General features: G+C 40.4%; 3 protein-coding genes across 18 annotated transcripts in view; 2 read left to right on the forward strand and 1 right to left on the reverse strand.

Moving 5' to 3' along the window:
- LOC147145614 (sodium channel and clathrin linker 1-like) overlaps window positions 1-6,354 on the forward strand; it is a 24,836-nt gene extending 18,482 nt beyond the window's left edge. For 7 of the 8 annotated variants that reach the window (XM_086034291.1, XM_086034293.1, XM_086034290.1 and 4 more), the window contains exons 10-16: window positions 3,306-3,377; window positions 3,486-3,560; window positions 3,685-3,824; window positions 3,981-4,173; window positions 4,510-4,706; window positions 4,904-4,982; window positions 5,396-5,488. In XM_086034291.1, the coding sequence (XP_085890417.1) occupies window positions 3,306-3,377; window positions 3,486-3,560; window positions 3,685-3,824; window positions 3,981-4,173; window positions 4,510-4,706; window positions 4,904-4,982; window positions 5,396-5,488 (849 nt within the window). Of the gene's footprint in view, window positions 1-3,305; window positions 3,378-3,485; window positions 3,561-3,684; window positions 3,825-3,980; window positions 4,174-4,509; window positions 4,707-4,903; window positions 4,983-5,395; window positions 5,492-6,134 lie in introns of those variants that run through there. The other variant, XM_086034287.1, reaches the window with a different exon arrangement.
- The window catches only part of sclt1 (sodium channel and clathrin linker 1), a 32,750-nt gene continuing 16,065 nt past the window's right edge, over window positions 5,399-22,083 (forward strand). The window contains exons 1-13 of one of the 8 annotated variants that reach the window (XM_086034280.1): window positions 5,399-5,491; window positions 10,001-10,144; window positions 11,167-11,214; window positions 11,410-11,477; window positions 11,715-11,767; window positions 11,923-11,995; window positions 12,518-12,573; window positions 14,092-14,227; window positions 15,631-15,753; window positions 15,897-15,962; window positions 16,299-16,369; window positions 16,556-16,646; window positions 19,706-19,797. In XM_086034280.1, the coding sequence (XP_085890406.1) occupies window positions 10,120-10,144; window positions 11,167-11,214; window positions 11,410-11,477; window positions 11,715-11,767; window positions 11,923-11,995; window positions 12,518-12,573; window positions 14,092-14,227; window positions 15,631-15,753; window positions 15,897-15,962; window positions 16,299-16,369; window positions 16,556-16,646; window positions 19,706-19,797 (902 nt within the window). In that variant the 5' untranslated portion in view covers window positions 5,399-5,491; window positions 10,001-10,119. Of the gene's footprint in view, window positions 5,492-7,138; window positions 10,183-10,780; window positions 10,853-10,890; window positions 11,040-11,166; window positions 11,215-11,409; window positions 11,478-11,714; window positions 11,768-11,922; window positions 11,996-12,517; window positions 12,574-14,091; window positions 14,228-15,630; window positions 15,754-15,896; window positions 15,963-16,298; window positions 16,370-16,555; window positions 16,647-19,705; window positions 19,798-22,083 lie in introns of those variants that run through there. The other 7 variants (XM_086034283.1, XM_086034286.1, XM_086034281.1 and 4 more) reach the window with 7 other exon arrangements.
- c6h4orf33 (chromosome 6 C4orf33 homolog) lies at window positions 6,237-10,738 on the reverse strand. Of its 2 annotated transcripts, none has more exons than XM_086034297.1 (6): window positions 10,556-10,738; window positions 9,987-10,180; window positions 9,822-9,882; window positions 9,635-9,686; window positions 7,567-7,766; window positions 6,237-6,672 (listed from the first exon to the last, which is right to left on the reverse strand). In XM_086034297.1, the coding sequence occupies exons 2-6, from the start codon at window positions 10,171-10,173 to the stop codon at window positions 6,576-6,578; spliced, it is 597 nt and encodes a 198-aa protein (XP_085890423.1). In that variant the 5' UTR covers window positions 10,174-10,180; window positions 10,556-10,738; the 3' UTR covers window positions 6,237-6,575. The 2 variants fall into 2 exon arrangements, with proteins under 2 accessions (XP_085890423.1, XP_085890422.1); XM_086034296.1 differs by having other exon boundaries at window positions 10,254-10,738.

Genomic DNA, 22,083 nt, shown 5'->3' on the forward strand with positions numbered 1-22,083 from the left:
ATTGGTGTTCTGAAGCATTTGACCCAAAGGTAACATAGACAGACTGAACAGAAAGGGCCCAAGGACTGAACCTTGAGGAACCCCACATGTCAAGGCCCTCCAATCTGATTCAAAACTTCCAATAGTCACAAGGTAACTTCTTTCCTCTAAGTAAGACCTAAACCATTTTAGGACTGTTCCATTTAATCCCACCCAAGTTTCCAACCTGTTCAACAGTATGTTATGATCAATTATATCAAATGCTGCACTGAGATCCAATAAGACTGGCACCGACACTTTCCCTGCGTTCAATCTTATGTCATTTACTACTTTGATAAGAGCGGTTTCTGTACTGTGATGAGGTCAGAATCCTGATTGGAATTTATCAAAAAGTCGGTTTGAGTTCAAGAATTTGCTAAGTTGAGTAAAAAACACTTTTTCAACAATCTTTGATAAGAAGGGAAGGTTTGAGATGGGTCTATAATTTACTAACAGGGAGTCATCCAGAGTTCTCTTTTTTAGAAGGGGCTTGACAGCAGCTACTTTTAGGGGTTTAGGAAACTTGCCTCACTGAAGTGAGCAGTTGATTATTCACTGCAATTCAGTTAAAACAGAATTCACAATAGTGTTGAAAAAGTCAGCCGGTAGTGGGTCAAGGCAACTACCGTATGTTCTGGACTATAAGTCGCGTTTTTTTTTTTTCATAGTTTGGCCGGGGGGGGGGGGGCGACATATACTCCGGAGCGATTTATGTGTGCAATTATTAACACATTATTATATTGTATCCCTTTCCTTTTCAAGGTCAGAAAACAATACACCAAACAACCACAGGAGGGCGTTCTAAGGCTGCATATAAACCTGCGTTACATATTGACTTTACAACGGGCAGAATAACCTGTAGTGCAGAGCAGGGCAGACCTGTAATATCATTTCACATAAAGACACATAAAGATAAATCATTAACGCTATTAAAATGTATGGATAACTTAAACAGTTAAATCATAATATTTTGTTAAATAAGTAATTAAAATATCCATCCATCCATCCATTATTTATACCGCTTATCCTCACAAGGATCGCGGGAGTGCTGGGGCCTGGTATGATAAAAAGGCAATTTGACTATCAATACATCTACTTGCTTTGCATGTGGTCTTACACACACGTACAATGCGGACCACGACAAAGAGATAATTACGACCAAATACATAAATACTTTTGGAGACTTGGAAACTTTCCATATGGTTGGCGATAAATAAAATACTTATTTAATCGATCTACGACCGTTTTGGTGAGTTTAAAGTTATCTTACCTTGTAGTGTTGTCCACAATTTAGAGAATTTACACTGGCTGTTTAGTTTTTCTGCACTTACGCTCCGCTTTCCTGCACTTTGATTTCAAAGTCATTACACCTGTAGTGCACCTCCAAGGTGTTTTAGGTTGCCATGAAATGGTCTTAGTTTGGAGAGGAGCAACAGCATCCAGGACATTTGAGATTTTCCAAGTAAATCTATCCAGAAGTTCATCAACAGTCTCTGCATTCACAGATGTTGAGGCAGCCATCATTTTCATAAACATATCGCTTGTGTCGTCGTTTATATATATTTTCTTAGTAGACACAATGGTTGACTCAACTTTTGGGATTACAGGTATTTGTACTTCAAAGAACACACAGAAATGATCTGAAATATCCTGATCTTTAACATCAATTGATGAGATGTCAACACCTTTCAAGATAATGAGATCAAGAATGTGACCTTGAGTATGTGTTGGACTTTTTATATGTTGTGAGAGACCAAAGGTATCAAATATAGTATAAAATTATTTGGCATTTTTATCCAAATTGTTGTCTACATGAATATTAAAGTCACCAGCTATTACCAGGTAGTCATAGTACAGATTACTGACAGCATTTCTTGAAATTCCTCCATAAATTTGCCTTTTTGTCTTGGAAGTCGATAAATGGTTACAAAAATAATCTTTGGACCTTTTCACTAAAAAACTGAGATATTCAAATGAATTAAAATCACCCAATACAATATCTTTACACTGAAATGATGATTTAAAAATGGCAGCAACTCCGCCGCCTTTTTCGCCACTGCGATATTTGTTCAGGAAACTAAAATTTATTGGTGTTGCCTCATTCATAATAGTGTTTTGGAAACCTTCTGTTAGACATGTTTCGCTGAGGAGAATTAAGTCAAGATCATAAGATGTAATGATGTCATTAATTAGTAGTGCTTTGTTAATTAGTGATCTAATATTAAATAGAGCTAATCTTGCAGTGATCATGGGGGACACTGGCTTGCTCAGAGTTCGACAAGATATCCTAGGTAAGTAGATCTAGACTTTTTTCTTCTCAGTTCTTTAGCTGACTTTCTGTCACTTGTAATCACAGCTATACCACAAGCTTCTCTAGTTTCATTGGGTCCTGAGGCTGCTGACTTATTCTGGAGACAAGCATTGTTCGTAGCGGATAGGCACAAGGGCACAAGGGTGCAAGTGTGGGTATTGAGATTAGGCCGAAGCCTCTTCTCAGCCTGGACCCTCATTCAAATCTGTCCCCCAAGCAACAAAAACTCACCATTGTCCTCCCTGCGCTCGCCACAACCATCGAAGCCTCGCCACGAAAAATAGACTAATGACGGACTGCAGACAGACGGCGGACTAAATAAAGCGTTTTTTCGTCAATGCTAAATCCGTCTATTTGAACATTTTTCCCGTCGTTCTCAACCGTCAGCAAAACGGGCGTCCATCAGCGACGGATAAACGGACCGGTCCGTCAGATAGACGGAACACCCAGTTCTGGTTCTTTGCAAGGATTCATGCACACAATCAGTGGTGTTACCAGGATGCCAGGTGTGGGTGGGCATTAGTCTTACCTGGGGGGGGCAAAAAAGTGCTACAATGCTCAAGTAGGTCAAAATCCAGCGTAGGGCTACTGCACCTTAAAACGTGTTTTGTTTTCTCCTTAATTGAGATTAACTGCTGTTGTGATTTGGGCTAAACAAATAAAAACGTTGATTTGATTTTGATTTTTTATTTCACATTCATCAGAACTACATCCAGTTTTCTTTGGGTGGGCGTAGTGTGTAGTGTGTCTGTGGGTGGACATTGAAGCCAGAGTACCCAAAGAAGAAATCCAAAGCAGATCCCAGAGCCTCTCTATGAGGCAGCCATGCTAACCACAACACCTCTGTGCTTTATTGTTTATTCTTGTTTGTGGTGTTCGTGACAATAGTCTGTTAAGACATATGCCACAGCTCATGATATACTGATTAACTAAATCTGTTGCACTGACAGAACTGTACTTTTTACTTCTTTAACAGCTGAATAATATGCGTCAGCAGTGCAACACAGAAATGCAAAGAATGGCTGAGGAATTGTCACTACTGCAAATGGCAAGTTTTTACACGGCTTCCTCTCAAAACCCTATTCATTCTAAACATTGTTTTCTAACACCTGGCTTGACCTGTATGTTGTTGTTCTCCCCTCCCTCTTTGTTACAGGAGTGTGTGGACAAACAGTCTCAGATTGAGAGGTCTAAACGAGAGAGAAAAGCTTTAGAAGAGGAACTGGCAAAGGTAGATGTTTAACTATAGTACAGGAAACAGCTCAGATCCAAAGTCTTTCTTATGTTTTATTAGGCACAACAGTGACATAATAATCTTATGCAATGTTAATTGGAAGTGTCTTTTTTTGTTTAAGATGTCCAAGTGCAAGGTAGAGCATGAGCTTAGGAAAATTGATGCCTTACACCAGAGGTGTCTAAAGGCAGAGCGGATGAAGGATGAAATAAGCATCACTTTGCAAAGCACCCAAAGCAAACTAAAAAAGTTGGAAATGGAGTAGGTGGAATAGTTCAATCAAAATTCACTGCTTTTAAAGCCAGTCAGTGAATACATCACGTTGTTATCAATTGAATCTATATGATCACCCAGAGCCCTTCAAAGATAGCAGAATGTACATTTGTATCTTTTATTTATCCATATTTCTATCTATAGCTACAGTGAGGAGTTATCTCGGTGCCAGGAGGAAGTGCAGCAACTCAAGGGCTGTTTGACTGCAGCAAGGGAGGACTGTGTCAGAATCAGTGATGAGCGGCTCCTGTTGCAACAGGAGAATGTTCAGTTCCGCAGAGAGATGGATGAGCTGCGCAAGGCTTCCTTGCAGGTCCAAAAGAAGGCCAAACAACAGGTATCCTACATTTAAAAGGGAAGTGAACCCTCCCCCCCAAAATTCTTCGCAATAATATGTTCTAGGCGCCTTCACTAGTCTAAACATGGCATTGTGATTAATATTGCATTTGTGGAATAGGAGCAAAATCCACCAATTTTTAGCCATCTCAATGGGCGGCCATTTTGTCATTTCTGTTGACTGAAAATGACATCACAGTTGCTCATTTTATTTGCTCTTTTACATTTACATGGATGCCTGGTCAACTTTAAGGACATTGGCAAGAGAGAAAATGGTAATACTATAAGAAATATTAACAAGATAATATTTACTGATCAAGATGCTACATTTTCCTAGATTATACAGATGGCGCAAGAGTACAGAATAAAGGAGAAGACACTAAAAGCACAGATGAGTGACCTGGAGGAGCACAGTTGCAATTCAAGTGCTGATCTGATGCGTCTTCTGACAGCACAGCAGAAAAGTATCCAGCGCTGGAAAGTGGAGGCCCCAAACATGGCCCAGGCTTTCGAATCCAGAATTAAAAATCTGACGTAAGAACTGAAAACGGCTGATTGAAAAGGATACAAATTTAAAGTGAAATGTCATTTGAGACTAGACATTTGCTTGTTAAGAGGGACAGGAAATACATCAATTTTGAGGACATTCTGATAACCAAAACTGTGCAATTTTAAAAAAGAGATATGTGAGTTATATTTCTTTGTGGGGTTATTTTTGTTTGTTTTCTCAGAGGAGAGCTGGATCTACACCAACAACGTTCTCATGAGTTTGAGATCCAGCAAAAAAACAACAATGATACTATTGTGGAGGTTTGTGAATGAGTGAACAAGTGAGGTGGAGGATAATGATCCACCCACATTCCAAAAAACATGAATGTTAAGACCCCAAATTTCTCCCAAACGTTAAAGTCAATAGTCAGTGTGAATTCTTTGTATGACTTTGTGACCTACAACTGGCTGGTGTCCAATCCAGTGTATCCTTCTCTCTCACACCAAGTCATTTGAGATAGGCACGATCTACTTTATGAACCTACTGTAAATATGAAAGTGGTATTGGTAATCCTTTAATAACTGCCAGTAATGCATGTGTACGATCATCATACAGGATCGTTGGAAATCCGCTGTCTTTGATGTTTCTCACATGCAGAGAAACCATAAATGTGTCAGGATGGTTACATAAAGTCTCCTTGTAGATAAAGTGTATACGTATTCTGTTTGTGCAGTATGAGAGACAGCTGGCTGAATTTCGAGAGAAAGCCAGTCGCCTCCAGAGACGACTCACTGAAGTTGAGCAACGCAAGACGACACCTTCCTAACAGGTACGGCTAATAATCAACACATTGTAGTGATATGATGAATGCGTTAATGTCTAATGCCCTACATGACAACAGCTTAGTAATACCGACGACCTTTATGAAGTATTTTACTCACAGTCAGAAAGATGTTTATTTAACTTTTCATCACTGGCGGTTAAAGCACAACTTAATTCAGAGTTGTGTTGTAAAATAACTTTTAAAGAAAGATAGGGAATACCTAATCATAACATTGTTTCTGGCCAAACAGGAACATGAGCATGGCGTGTACATGATCTGAAATAATCAAGTGTATATATACCGTTGCAAGAAAAAGTAAGTGAACCCTTTTGGGTCACAACGGGCAGTGCTTCTTGAATTCTTCTCATTAACTGGACTCTAGGTTAGCTGACATCTGTTCCTAATTAGCTCTTAGATAATTCCTGAGCCTAAGGGTTCAAATATTAAATTATTTCTATGTGATGTGTCCAAACAAGCATACGTGTAGGCAGACTGTGTTTGTTTTTTGTGACTTAAATGAAGATCACAGATCACATTTAAAGGCCAATTTATGCAAAAATCCAGGTAATGCCAAATGGTCCACACACTTTTTCTTGCAACTATTTATGTGCAATTTAAATTGATGTTGATTCTGTTCTTTTCCCGGCAGCTTGGTTTTGGCATCTCAGCGGGGGAAAAACACTCTTAAGCCCTCTGAACCTTTAACAGTCAATCTTTCATATTTAGAACATTCATAATAAACACTATAAAATACAAACACCAGACATGTGTTTAATGATTGACCACAAAATCTTTCTAAAGGACAAACAAACATCCCAAAATTAGAAATGAAATGAAAAGCATTATCACAGTCAAATTTAAAAAACAAACATGCCATCGATATTAATATCAATATAATATAAAAATCCAGCAAAGCATGGAATACATTTTGTTAGATTACATCACATGACTAAGTCAAAACGAACGGCACCAATTAACGAAAGACAAATTTCCATATTAGTGACGACAACACACACAGATGTACATACCGGTAGTTGAATGCAAGTACAGGACATGGATAAGGGAGAGGACAAATGAGTTCCTGAGTTGCTCAGGGTTTTCCCTTCCACAGATCAGACTCTGGCTGCACCCAGCCATCCCCCATGATGCTCTGCAGGTGGAAATTGTCAAAATACTTCAAGGCGTGGCTAAGAGGAAAAAGAAAGAACATAAAATTTAATGTACAATCTATACATACATGTAGCATAACCAATTTCAGAGCGTAAATGTTTACCAAGGTTGTAGGATCACGTCGAAATATTTCATATCTAGTTCCTAAAGTCGGAAAAAAAGAAAATGTTATATGCAGCCCCACTAAACACGGCATTGTGATTAATATTGCGTTTGTGGAATATGAGTTAAGCAGCAAAATCCATCCGTTTTTAACCATCTCAGGGAGCTACCATTTTGTCACTTCTTGTGGACTGAAAATAACATTGCAGTTGCTCAAGGCTCTGCTAATGACCAATCATGGCTCAGATTCAGAAAACAGGTGAGTCCTGATTGGTTGTTACCTGAGCAACTGTGATGTCATTTTCAGTCGACAGAAGTGACAAAATAGCCACCCCCAGAGATGGCTAAAAACGGGTGGATTTTGCTGCTTAACTCATATTCCACAAGCGCAATATGAATCAGAACGCCGTGTTTGGACTAGTTAAGGCGCATAGAACATTTTCTTGTAAAGAAAAGGGTTGACTTCCCCTTTAAAAACATAATGATGAATTCTTAGCAGCCAAGTAAGAATAGTCAACTTCTTTTGTGACCCCCCCCCCCCCTGTGATATATTATAGAACCCCTCCCCCACATATACTATGTATATTGATTTTGCAATTGTAATTCTGTTGTAACGCGGCATGGTGGCCAAATGGTTAGCACATCTGCCTGACAGTTCTTATATGGGCTCCAGCTCACCCGCAACCTCGAGTGAGTTAAGTGGTATCGGAAGCTGATATCCTAATTGTTTTGTGTCCTAATTAGCTGCAAAATAAAATAACGTTTTCTCATATCAAAACTATTATGTTAATGGATAATGGTATACTTACAAGTTCGGCTTTTGTCCTTCGACTATCTCTTCACTGGGGATGGGATAGAGTGCTTCGTATGTGCGCTTCACTCCAGAGCCATGAATAGCATAAGAGTTCATCTTGTTCACATTGGGAGGAAAGTAAATCCACGGAAGGAGAGCCTCACCCATCCATTTGTCTCCAACGAGTGTAGAATTAAAAACCATCGGCAGTTGTTGCTACAAGCGGATAGAAGGGAAATATTTTAAAACATGGCACAGCATATTAATAATCACAGCTAGGCATTCCGTCAAGCCGACCGACCGGTCCGTCTATCCGCCTATAACGGACGCCCATTTTGCCCGCGATAAACGATAAAAGGAAAATAAATGATAAAAAAAAGACTGATTAAGCATAAGCGGAAGTGGATTTTCGCCCTTCTATGTAATCGTCTATAACTGGACATGATGATTATTGATTTGTTGATGCAGGTAAGTTTGCTGCTTGATTCGTGTATTTTACATCAGGCATGTTTTTGGTCAGCTAATGGGTCCTAATAGCATGCCGTGTGACATCACATTGAGCAGGTCACAACATAGGCTTGGTTCACACCGCAGGCAAATGTGATCCAGATCAGATTTTTTTTTGCCCATATGCGACCTGTATCTGATTTTTTTATGCGGTCTGAACGGCTCAATTCCAATTTTACCAAATGCGACCCGGGCCACTTTCAGATATGGTCCTAGATCGGATACATATCCGATTTTTTGCAATGCGATCGCAGTCTGAATCGCCAGGATGTATATATTTGACAGTGACCTCATCCTCAGCCCAAAAATGTGCTCCAAGTGGGCGGAGGTAAAGTGCTGGCAGCGGGGAGATCAAATCTGCAAAGTTGTTTTGAGTACCAATATTGACTTTATATTTGATTTTCATTTAACCCCATAAAGTGGACATTGATGGTGATAGTAGTAATTCAGGTCGATTTATTTTTTACGCTCAGTTATGACGTAGCATCATCTTTAGTGACGTCTCCATGAAATGAGAAAAGCCTCACCTCATAATTTCCCCCAAATACAATTTTCTACCTCCTACCGAATCACTTCACTGTACAAATGCTTGGACCACATTTAATTCCATAAACACCACGTCATGAGTGAAGTCTCTTCTTCTGCGCATGCGGGTCACTTTGGAGACGCAGGTGTTCACAACACGAGAAAGACAGAGGTTGCATTTATAATGTATTATGAGCGCTTACACAAAAAAAATTGATTTCTTTTTTCCAAAAATTCAAATTGAGCATTAAGACCTGTCGTGTGAACCTAGCCTTAGACTGTAGGCAAATGTAGGTGCGCGCTCGCAGACAACTCCTGTTAGTGCTGCTTGTATTCTGCCGGTTTATCTCAGAAAGAAACATGCCGAGTAAACACTGCTGCTATGGAACTTGCAGAAATAACTCCAGACATTACGACCGTCCACATATGAAGGATGTATTCTTTGTTAATTTCCCGAAGCCAAAAACTCAAGAGGGATAAATTTGAATGATGGATCTTGTGCGGATGGCCAAGTTTAGCGCCAGCAAGGTGAAACATGTTACCTTCAAATGTAATAAACATTTCGTTGAGGGCCATATGGTGTTATAGATGACAATCTGGACGATTCCTTGCCAGTCACTACTTGCATCGAAGAGTAAGCCATTTCTGTCATTTTCTTTCTTTTTTGCTTGGTGTTTGGCCCTACTCCTCGTGCCTGATGTCAATGAACGACGAGGAAAAATGTAAACCAGACTGTTTTGTACTTCTGAGGTGCTCCAGTGAACTCCCCAAAATTACCATACAGTGCTAGCTCTCCGCAACAGTGTACAATGTGTTCGACTATGACGTTTTTTTAGGGGGGGGTTGGTTGACAGAAGCGCGTTTAAAATGATAGACGGACTGACCGATAAGACTATTACTATTTGGTCCGGCTGGACAAGTGGCGGATAAATGGACGGCGGAAGGGTACCCCGGCTGCAGGCGATAAACGGACCACGAATTTTTAGTAAAATGCCCAGCTCTGTTAATAACCCCATATGAACCCTTTGATTACTCCCATCACAGGTGCCTACCTGGAATGCTTGGCCGACCCCTGACAGCAGTAATACCAAGTGCTGACCATGTCTACATTTAAATCACAGGAAGTGATACACAATAAGGCGGAAATCTCAGTATCATGCATTCATTTATTAGATGTCCATTTAGGTGTCAAAATTTAAAGCAAGTTAAAATTTTATTTACGGACAAAATTTTACTTACGGACAAACCTCCACCTCTAGGTAATTGTCTGTAGTACTATCGAGAAAGAAGGCCTCAACAACTAAGAACATAAAGAGGAAATGTGTTCAGCACCAGGCTACTAAACACAATATAAATTCATGCATACTGTTTGAAACCTCATACTGTAGTCTGAGTTTTACCCACCTTCATAATCCCAGAGCCCTGGGAAAGGCTGGCCAGGTGGTCCTGCTGGGGCCTCTGGGTCATTGAAGAAGGGAGCAAAAGTCTTCATTTTTAGCCCTCCAACACCAGGAGAGAAGATGATCCTGATGGGGTCATGACTCACAGGATTGCTGTCCCAGGTGTGCAGGATCTCAAACTCTGCTTGCATATTCGGCCTGTAAGTAAATTGCATACATGGACTATGAGGTTCCATGTGGCCCCAGTACAAGAAATTAAGGACAGACTTACACAGAGTCACAACTGAGAGTCATGCAGATGACTGTCACAAACTGCAGTCCACGAACTAACCCCATGTTGTCCTTCCACCTCAATGAATACGCCTCGCTGTTAACTCCATTAAAGCCTGTACTTCAGCTTTTAACGCCCTCGCTGATAATTACTTTACGCAATGCGTTATCTAACGTATTCGCAGTTAATTACTCTGCGCAGTGCGTTATCATATTAGGTTAATGTTCAGCGCAGTTTTGATCATTCACATCTTATCATTAAACTCGTAAAACGAACGTGCTTAGGTAAGAAGCATAACCTACGTATGGTTTCGGTCAGACCTGTTCTGTTGCGAATGTCGAGTTTAGGAAATGACAATATGACATCACCACTCAATGTAGAATATACCAGTGAAAATGAACATTTCACACTATTTGCTGCGATTCATTGCATTTGAGTGCAATTGCGTGCTTGAAAGCAAACTGCAGTCAGCTTACTGTAGAAACCAGAACTGTTTTGTTTGGGAAGTTGTACACATCGGAACAATTATACAGTGCACAGCTTAGCTGTCATTGGCTGCTGTTTGTTGTCTTCAAAACGGACGGCGCACCTCTATTCAAGTAATGCGCTCATTTTTAATCATAATTGTTAAAAGCAGTTGTCAGACGTAAACTTAAAAGTGAATTAATACCCTTGTTCAACCAAAGAAAAGATATGTTATTTTAAATAGCTGACCCAGTGCTAGCTTCCTGTGTTTTCAGCTACTGTCAAAGAAGCAGCTAGCGCCAGTCCTCTCTCTTGGTCTAGGTACGCGTTTTTAAAATATTGGTACTTTGCAAGGCCAGCAATGTTTCCTATGTCAGTAACATAAGCAATGCTGATTTTGTTCCTGCGTCCCTTGCAAGCGTGATGTTTTGAATTTGCTTCCGTCTAGGGTGCATCACCAACATGGAAACAGAGGTCGAATTTCTTCGGGATCAAGGTAGGGAACCTGAAAATAAATTAAATACTGAGTTAAATCTAGCTTCAATTCGACACCATACCGTTGACCTATAAGATATCACCCACCAAGAAGATTTACTCATTGCCAACATGTATAGAACGTGAAATGAATCTGCATGTTTTAAGAGGGCATAAATGAATCTGAGTGGGAAAAACTGCAAGTTTGTGTTCTCAGTCCGCAGGCTAAATTATTCTCTCAGCCAGTATCAGCGTGAGCAGCCTGCACGAAACAAACCATCTCAGGTACAAAAAAGAAGCTATTTTATACATTTCACTTGTAACACATTTATAAATTCTTTAGTGAACACTATAGTTGTCAACAGTTACATTGATCTCGTGAACAATATCGTCGTCTTAAGTTAGGGGCAAATTGATGTGTGGAGGAGGGATGTTATATTATGTTATGTTATGTTATGATTTGCTCATGTGCTTGAATTACCTGAATGATATTTGAGTATTATAGACTGTCTTCTTTTTGAGGTTGAAGATGAAAAGAAGACTGAGTTTGATGCTCCCTGGCTCTCAGATATGAGGTCTGACTCAACATAGTCACTTTCTCATTGTACATTGTTTTAGAAAAAAAGATGTAACAAAGCATTAAGATTTGTAAGTTGAGTTGTATCATGATGGCTTTGAATGTACTGTGCAGTTCAAGTAATAATTTAAGATATTTTTTTCTGTTTTACAGTATAATGGCTCCGCTGATAGCCGAGTATGATCGGCACATTGATGATATGTCTCAACAGCTGCAGAAATACCAGGTGAAAAACACAAGATTAACTAATTAATGGGGCACTCAAAGTTCTGAACGAAGTGTTAACTTACCTCTTTATTTATGTATTCAAATGAGGTCGTTTAAATTATAGCTGATTCAAGGATATTATGTTGTTATGTTACTGGAGCACCCACAAAGCGACAAAACTACATGTGATTACGTTCACTCATCTCTTATTTAGATTTGAGTGATCTGACACAAGAAGTCGAGTTTATCTGACGTTCGTTTTCAGACCATTTCTCAATTTTGTTCACATGATTATTTATCGGTCTGTTTCTACAGGTGCTTGAAACTCTCAATGTACTGCATGGGAATAGTCACTGCTTAAAAGTGATTTATTAGTCAAGATTTTATAAGTGTGTCAATATTTTATAAAGTCCCTGTACATGTGGAAACATTTTTATATATTTTTTGTCACTGCTCATTTAAAATCATTTTCTAGTTTGAGTATTCTTCATTGTTTTCATTTATGTACTTAGGCTTCATATACGTCAATTCATGTCTACAGGTGTCCATGATAGATGTCAAAGAAAAGTTGGAAACTGTTGTCCAGGAAAATGAAAGGTATGTGGGATCTGTTGGTGTCTGATACAATGCACCTGGAAAGTATTGTATTCACAGCGCTTCACTTTTTTCCATCTTTTAAAGTGCAAGTCAACCCAAACATATTTTTTTCATATTTTTTTTGTGATGTCATTTTTAGTCAACAGAAGACAAAATGACCGCCCTCAGAGATGGCTGAAATGAGTGCATTTTGCTGCTGAACTTATATTCCACAAACGAAAAATTAATCAGAATGCCGTGTTTCAACTAGTGGGCCTGCTGGGAACATATTCTTGAAAAAAATATGTTTGGGTTGACTTCTGCTTTAAGGTTGGATTATAGACATATAGATGTATAAGGGGTGTAATGGTACGCTAAATCACATTTCGGTTGTTTTTTTTGGAAACTTTGGTTCGGTATATTTTCGGTACAAAATCTTTTTATTTTTTTTTATGTTTCTTTGAAAAGATGACAAGTAAATGGTACATTTTTTTTAGAAGAAATAAGTAATAGTGAATCATTCGGGTGATATTCTAAGAAATTACACCAGAATAAAAAATACACTAACAATAAAGATCTCTTAATTTTGTAAATTATTAAGACAATGAAATCTTTCTTTAAACACTCAGCCACAATAGCCTAAGACACATCTAAGTATTCAAGTTAAAGCCAAGTTGTCATTACAGTACATACATACACTTTTTGTGATGGAAAAAAATACATACAATAACAGTTACAATTATTGCTAACTATATTAAAACATTTTTTTTAATGAAAAAAATACAGTAACTTTAAAAAGTCTATGAAATTGTATACACTTTTTAGGTATTGAAATCTTTGAATGTTCAACAGCATATTGTAACGAATTGGGTTATCTGTGTTGTGGTCGGTTTTGCGTGTTGCTGAGTTGTGATGTTTCCGAGGTTCATGAATGCATCGTAAGGCAAGCGAGTGGAGCAGCGGAGAAAGAAGAGCGCGAGCAGTTGTACTTGGATTAATAAAGACGTGATAATTAAACTACGTCTGACGGCGTGTTCCTGGAAGATGCTACAATATGATAAATTTCGTTATTTAAGTTGGATGTTTTTTGCCTCCTCGTCTAAGAAACATTCACAGTCGGATGATGCCGTGCATGTTAGACGTGCTACCTGCCGCCCATCTCATGTAGCAATGTCTGCACACAACTTTCGGACTTAACCACGTATCTTTCCCCATCTGCAGTTTTAACCGGACAGCCAGAACGTTCCCAAACAGGAGACATCAGTGGGGGGACCTTCGAGCTCTGGCTCTTTTCAGGCTCTCACTGTTGTGCCGCCACTCTCCTCTCCCGCATGCAACAGTCAATAGCGCCCCTGCATAAGCTCGCGCTAATAAGTGGACCGAACCAAACATGCCATACCGAAACGTATTAATACACCCACGTTTACCGTTAGACCCCTACTGATGAATGTTGTTTGACAGTGTTTACGTGACAATAGTCATACTGTATTTGATTATAAGTGGTTAGTGAATTTTTCAATATTTTCACCTCCCTGGCAGGCTGCATGCAGAACTCAGGGAATCGGTGGAGAAGCAACTTCAGTCACCCTCAAAGATCTCTGGAGTGGAGTTGAGCACTTTGGAGGAGGAAGCAGTGGTTAAAAATCTCCAAGAACAAGTCAAGCTTTCGGAACAGGTCTTCATACATACTTTCCTATGTGATTACTCCCCGTTTTGGCTAGTAGCAGATATGGTTTGCTTTGTGGCAACATCTAGCATTTTGATCAAATAAAAATATCCATGGTTTATGGTAATTCCTTATTAGCTGTAGCTCGTTAGGTGGACACCAATGGTGAGGGATGCTGCCAAGCTGGAGTAAGAGCAATCTCAGGCCGTTTTGGCGTGTCAGACTCCAGCGGCAGCTTGATGCAGCAGAATGTGGCTTTTGCGGTTTCCAAGGCAAAAACTCGGCCGTGGGAGGAGTCCAGTGAGGCCATGGAGAAAGACTTGCAAATGGCTTCTAAGAAATTCTCATCCACCATCCAGTGTTGTATAGGGGGAAGCAGAGCACCATCAACAGTGTGTATAGTGTGGATGGGGCTCTGCTGATTTCTACTCTGGACGTTGTGAATTGGTGCAAAGAATGATTCGAAGACATCCTCAATTCTACCAACACGCATGCCCACTGAGAAGTCTGGGGTCTTTTATGGTGGTATCTCACTGAGCGGCGAAGGCTTGCGATTGTTTACAAACATAGGAAATGTTTTTTCGTCAGGGTTCATTAAAGGTTGCAAAGGTGTTGGGCAGATGTTTTTTCTCTTTGTGAAAAGAAAAACTTTGCTACCTTGAAACTATTTGCCAACATCTGGTGAACGTCTTTGCAACCTTCAACGAACGCTGACAAAAAACGATTCGCTACGTATGCAAACACTCGCTCGGAGAGATACAAGCTTTAGGCGGGCTCTCCTATTATTGGAGTTGAAATCCCTGAGGTTATTAAAAGTTGGACGAGTGTTGTGGACTCTGTATTGGTCTGTCGTTGTGAAGAAGGAGCTGAGCCAAAAGGCAAAGCTCTTGATTTACCAGTTGAACTACGTTCCTACCCTCAACTATGGTCATGAGCTGTGAGTCAAGACCGAATGAACAAAATCACGGATTCAAGCGGCCATAATGACTTTACTCTGCAAGGTTTCCATAGTTTGAGAAGTTGTTACCCAGGAAGGGCTCAGAGTAGAGCCACTGGTCCTCCACATTGAAAGGAGTCAGCTGAAGTGGCTCAAGCTTCTGATCAGGATGCCACCGGGAGGAAACAGTGGTGAGACTGGAGAGACTATGTCTCTCAGTTGGCCTGGGAACACCTCGGGCCCCTCATGGAAGAGCTGGATGAAGTGGCTGTGGAGGGGGAAGTCTGGGCTTCCCTCCTTAAGCTGCTGACCACACGACTCGACCCCAGTTAAGCAGAAGATGGATGTATGGATGACGTGCCTTTATCATGGAAACTGACTGCAATTCAATTATTTATCATGCTGTTTGGTTGATGTATGACCCTTTCCCTTCACATGCTTCGTGTCTTTGAATGTGTTCTCTGTGTTTGAATAGGAGCGGATGCAGGCCATGGAGTTGTGGCAAACAGCAGCACTGGAGCTTGATCGTCTCCAGGAGTTCTACCAGAAGAGCCTCACTGATAGGCAGAGTGCTGATGCTAAGGAACAGCAGCTCAAGGTACTCCTCAAAGTACTTTCCTCCTTGAAGTAGTAGGAGTGAATATCATAGTACTAATTAAGAATAAGATAATTGAACGATTTTGACCTTGCCTGATTGAAATTATAAGGCAATTAATTGCAAACTGTTTTTCTATTTTACAGGATCAAATCGTAGTTACCCACCAGCACACACACCAACTCCAAGTGACCAATCAGGAGCTACAATTGGTAAGTAATTGGTAGAGCATGATAATTCTTAATACTCCCTCTGCATGTTTGATAGCTCTCACATGTATGAACCGGGACACAAACAGTGTACAGTAATACATATGGAGACTTGACTGGAGTCGCATGAAGAAGCGAGAGTAACATTATACCTCTGATGCATTTTTAATGAGAGGACAAAGCTAGGGCTCAAACTTTTACGATCTCATGCGAGAACAGTTGCAAAAGTAGCATTGATGTAAATTGATTTTGAATGTTTCCACAGTTTGTTTTGAGTCAAAGGGTACACCAAGAACAATGCTACATAAAAGGCAAACTTGTGTTTGTTGTCACACACAGACAAATCGGCAGCTGCTAAAAACGGTGACAGAACAGAGTACGGAGATGGAGGGGCTTCACAGCCAGCTCAGGTAAGTAAATAACCTTTGGATTTACAATAGGTGTCACAGAAGGTAATCCTCCATAATTATGTTCTGTCGGAGGTTGGTGGGTGCAGGATCCAGCAACACCAATGGTTATGTAATAGTTTACTAAATGGGGTAATGAGTCAGAAAAGTTACTATTGACTGAAATGTTCTATGGGCATTGTGTTGTAGAACGACCAAAGGTGATTTGGGGATGGCCACAACCAAAGTGGAAGAAATGAACAAACAGCTCCAGTTAGTTCAGCACCAGCTAAAGCGACAGGTGAACAAATAAATATTTTAGAATATGATATAACTGGTTCTTGAGCAGGATTGCTGAAACAACTGTTTTATTGTTATTTCACCTGATGTAGTATCATTAAGACTGTCATTTTACCCACGTTGAATGATTTACAGTTTTGAGCACATGTTTTTGACACTACACTCTAAAAACAGTTGGATTAAAAATAACACAATTTTGGTTCAAAAATGGACTGATTCACTAATTGGGTCAATTTGACCCACAATATGTTGTTTTATACAAAACAGCCCATTTTGGGGGGTCGTTTCAAAAGTACCCATTTTGGGGGTTTTCTGCAAAAACAACCCAGAAAGTTAGGTAAAATCAACCCAAGTAGTGGATCGGTCCATTTTTGACCCAAAATTGTGTTATTTTTAACCCAACTGTTTTTAGAGTGGTGCATACTTTGATATGCAGTATGCTCCTGTGTTGTCAAAGCTGAAGGAAAGGAGATTTTTTTTACCCTTATAGTGAGAATAACTTCCACTCTTATGGAGTGGCTTTCTACAATATTTTCCAGAGTTTGTCAATCAGCAATCACTTTAATTTTATTTTTAGCAGTTTATAGAAAAATGAAAATGACTCATTTTTGAACATGCTGGGACATTTGAGGGACATTGTCATTGCATGTGGTCCATCATGCAACCAGAGTCGAACTTTGTGGCAAAGTCATTTAAACGTGTGCTCTCTGAGCATTCTCTGGGAGGTGCTCCTTGAGTATTTGGTCCTTGTACAACCAGTGTCAAAGTTTGACCCGCAATTCCCGCGGTAAGTCAGATTTGTTGCCAGTGAGAGTTGGACTCACCAAGGCTGCCTGTTGTCTCCGACTCTGTTCTGTTCTATTCTGTTCTGAAGTACTGCAGACTATGAAGCAACTCTGATGAGAATCAGCACTTCTAAATCTGAGTCCATGGTCCAAGTATTTAGTTCACACTGCAGAGCTCAATTCAGATTTTTTTTTTTTTTTTTTTTTTTGCCCATATGCGATATGGTTGTCTTTCGTTTTTTTTTTGTTTTTTTTGTTTTTTCTCCCATGCAAGTGTGAACAGTACAATTCAGATTTTTTTTTCCCAGCTCTGACCTGGGCCTCTTTCCTATGTGGATAAAAATCGTATATATATATGCAATGCATCTGCAGTACAAACACTCTTCCGGACACATCCAACCTATAGGTCATCAAAAGTCCAATATGGGCTCCTCGCGGGCTGAAGAGTGCTTGGGAGGGAGACAACTGACATTAATCGTTGGTGAATCTGCATAACAGTGTTGACTTTACATTTGGACTTTAATATAATCCCACTTGAAGCATAAAGTTGACATTCTTAGTGATAGTATTATTAATTATATGCTGCAATAACGTGACGTCATATTTAGTAGACAGCTCCATGACGTGACATCATCTTGATGTCTCCATGAAATGGAGATCAAAGTGTCGTCTCAGTTCCTCTCAGCTCCCCAAAATATTTCTACCTCCTCTGACCTCGCTCCTCTGGCGATATGAGTTGATAAGATGATCCCCTACACGCTCGACCATATTTACTTCTGTGAACATGTGGTGTTGTTTTTTTTTAGCTTAACGTCGTGCATTGCGCAAATGCGTGTCACATCACGGATGTGTTGCACTTACATTAGAAGTCACATTGTTTCTTTAATGTGAACAGCTACATAAAAAGATCTGATTTAACAAAATCTGAATTGGGCATCACGTCCAGAACTGTGAATATAGCCTAGAGTAGGGGTGGCTAAATCCGGTCCTCAAGAGTCACAATCCAGCCTGGTTTACCCCTACGGCAACACACCTTTATTTGAATCAGGTGTGTTGCCGTAGGTATGAACCTAAAACAGGCTGGATTGTGGCTCTTGAGGACCGGACTTGGCCACCCCTGGCCGAGTTAGGGAAGATTGGAATGGGACTTCAACAGGTAAGTTGGTCTGTCGTGGTGAAGAAGAGCAGAGCCGAAAGGCAATTTTGTAACTTAAACACTAAGGCACACTGCACGATGCTTCCAAACCTGCCTTGGACCAGACCATTGCAAAAAGTAACATTTGGACACTCATCCCCAGTACATTGCACCATTTGATGTATGGACGCCCTACGATGTGATCTGTGCAAGCCTGTATTGCGTTTTGAGGCTCCCTATATAATATATTATAATGTATAACTTTTTTTTAATCCACAACATATAGTGTCAGTCAAGAAACACACAGGTTTCACACACAAAAAGAAGACATGGGTGACAAATACAAAAACTGGAATATATTGAAAGGCAGCGCTTGCTCCCATTCACTTGAATGAACCCAGGGAGGTGTGCAACGCTCGCGCATATATTTATGTATTTCATCCACAGGTAGATATGAAATTATAAATATGGTTAAGTATTGTTGATAAACACAATATATGTGTACTGTATTTCTATGTATCGGTGGCGCATGGCTGTGTCTCGCTCACTTAACTCATTCACCGCCAGACATTTTCAGACCCTCTTTTACCCTAACGTTTGAAAAAAATTGAAAAAAATACAAACAAATTCCTGGGATTGAATGGCTGGCCTGTGAAAAGACAAATTCGTCAGTGGCAGTGAATGAGTTAAAATCTAGAAATTGATTTCTCGCGTGTATGCGGCAGGAGAGAGAGACACACACATACACCCAAACGTGAGTCTCTCTTCCTCCATCCATCAGATGATTGTCATTGGCAGGCTTTAGCTGTGGATCAACGCCAAACATGAAAGGAGGTATGTAGTTGGTAGGACTGAGCTGTACATGCAGCGCGAGTTTGGAAAGTCCTCAGTTGACGGATATCGTTTTCATCGTCGATATCAGCCTCTTGAATGTTCATATCTAGATATCAATACAACAATGATATATTGCGCAGCCCAATGACTTAGCATTTTCCCAGAAGAGCTGGCGAAGGTTCCAGGGAGAGGAAACTCTGCTTTAGCGGTTGCCGTGCAACATAACCCCGGATAAGCGGAAGAACGTAGGTATACTATATAGTTGAGCTTGCTGCAATAAACCATGCACATATTGTATGTATTCAGGAGGAAGATCTCGTCGAGGCTCGTAGCCGAGAGGAAGCAGCAGAGAGACAAATTCAACAGCTTCAGTCAACCATCAGTCAGAAAGAGACCAGGTGAGTACAAATGACCTGTAGCTTCACTTGATAATGACCTGGCTCGTTCTATAGACTGACTTTATGGTTTCAGAATTTCTACAACAGCAGGGGTGCTCATTAAGTAGATTGTGAGCTATTAGCAGATCACAAAGGGAGTGCTCGTAGCTCTCATGGGATTAATCAATGCCAGGCCTCCCATTTTAATCCTATTCATATTGCTTCCTGTCAATGGCAGTGAATGAGTCAAAAAAAAAAAAAGTAGACTCCCACCTATCATCGGTTGTGAAATCTCTCACTTGATTACCATACACGGCAGCCAGTCATATGCCTTTGGCATGCCTCATCACGTATAGAGCATGTAAATGGGTTCATGCAGTTTTGCAAAGTACACCAATATGTATTGTACATATAAGGAATTCAACGTATATTTTTAAATAAATGAATTAATGCTGTCAAACTTAACGCGTTATCGGGCAGTAATTAAAGCGACCGTTGGGCCGGGATGGCCATGTTTTCACTAACAAGTTCATGTTATATTTTTTTTGTGCAGGAAATTGGAAAGGGTTGTCATTTTCTACTTTATCAATAAATTTGGGAGAAATGAGGAAATAAGTGACTCCATGAATAACGCCTCTTGTTAATGAGGAGAATGGCCGCGCCCCCTACCGTTCTATCCTTGTTCAGTTGGAGTCACTGGAGGAACCGATTACAAATTCTCCATTGGAAATCATTGTACTTTCATTGCTTGTAACTAGGGCGCGACTAGTCATTTAACGGTCTACGATTTATTAAACGTTTTGTATTTTACTAGTCGGTTAAATGCGGCATTAAGTATCACGCATCGTGTTCCGCACGCCTCTGCCTCGGCCTCTGTAAACATGCTGAGCACCAAGAGAGAGAATTGCTCCCCCCCCTTAACCGCCCCACCCCCGCATCCACACACACATAATAGGGGGCGGGGACACTAAGATTGCGGAAGAATATTTAGAAAAGTAAATTATGAAGATGTCGAAGCTACCACGAAAAAAAACTGCACCGTTTGGCAGTATTTTGATCCAGCATATGACAGTGGGCATGGCGGCGGGACCAGGCAGACGAGCATGAGAGCGTTTGTTCCAGCCATGCACTGCATGCACAGCAAGGATGACCCTACAAATTTGTGAAATGACTGCCCGCGATATGCTGTCGCTTTTTGTTGAAGGCAAAGGGTTTGCATGCTGTATATCGAGCCTGTGTACGCGGTGCCAAGTCGCAAAACAATCACGTCCCAACTCGAGAGTAGCCATAACCAAATAAAAGAGGAGATGCTACAAGCGTTTTGAGCGGGTCAACTACTGTATGTGGCCATAACGACAGACGGATGGACGTCCATAGCCACCAAATTTTACATGACTAGAACGTGTCATTATGTGGACGAAGGACATCTCCGCTGCTGTGTGCTTCAGACATGTGCCTTAGAGGAAAGACACAGCTGAAAACTTGGCTGCTCACCTGCGGAGTGTGATGGGTACGTGGGCGCTACAAAATAAAGTTGTCACCTGTGTGCATGATAATGCCACTAACATGGTGCTGGCGAATGAGACCCTGCTGGACTGGGAGTCGGTACCATTACTCATTACATTATTCATAATAAATGCCATGCATTGCATTGGAAAATGTATCAGAAATGTATTTCTATTTCAATTGTTCGCCTTTATTCAGTCACTTGTTGTTACATCAATAGAATTTAAATTAACAAACTGTCCTGAATGTTTGGGCTGAAATAGCCCCTAAATACACACAACAATTGCATTTTAAACTTTGAATTCAATATGTATTAAAATTCAAGTTTTCTTCCTTATACACTAGTCGACTAGTCGCAAATAAAATTTGAGACTAATCGGCGGGCAAATTAGTCAAAATTCCCATCCCTACTTATAACGTCCAAAAACGGTGATCAATTGGCACCAAAATGTATGGGGACATCTCTACTAATGACCACTTCAACATATCAAAAGGATTAACCTCTCTGTGGCTGATTTATATGAGAATGAGGAAATGTGGAAGTGAGCAGAGCTACATAGATTTATGCTGGGACGAGCGCACACTGCTTCTTTGCTATTAAAGTAAAGATCCACGCTTGCCTGATTGCTTGCCCACTGCCAGTCGCCGTCTGCCTCTCGAGAGTTGACACAAGTTTTTATTTGTGTGCGCATTCCTGCTCTTGTCTGCTTCAGCCTGTGCAAGTGGAGAAGCGATCGCCACAGTATTTTGGATTTTGTGGAGGTGATCATGATGAGATCATGTTTGAGGTCAATAAATCCA

Source organism: Filicampus tigris, chromosome 6 (assembly GCF_054856515.1).
Source record: "Filicampus tigris isolate MCC_2025a chromosome 6, RoL_Ftig_1.0, whole genome shotgun sequence".
NCBI lineage: Eukaryota > Metazoa > Chordata > Actinopteri > Syngnathiformes > Syngnathidae > Filicampus > Filicampus tigris.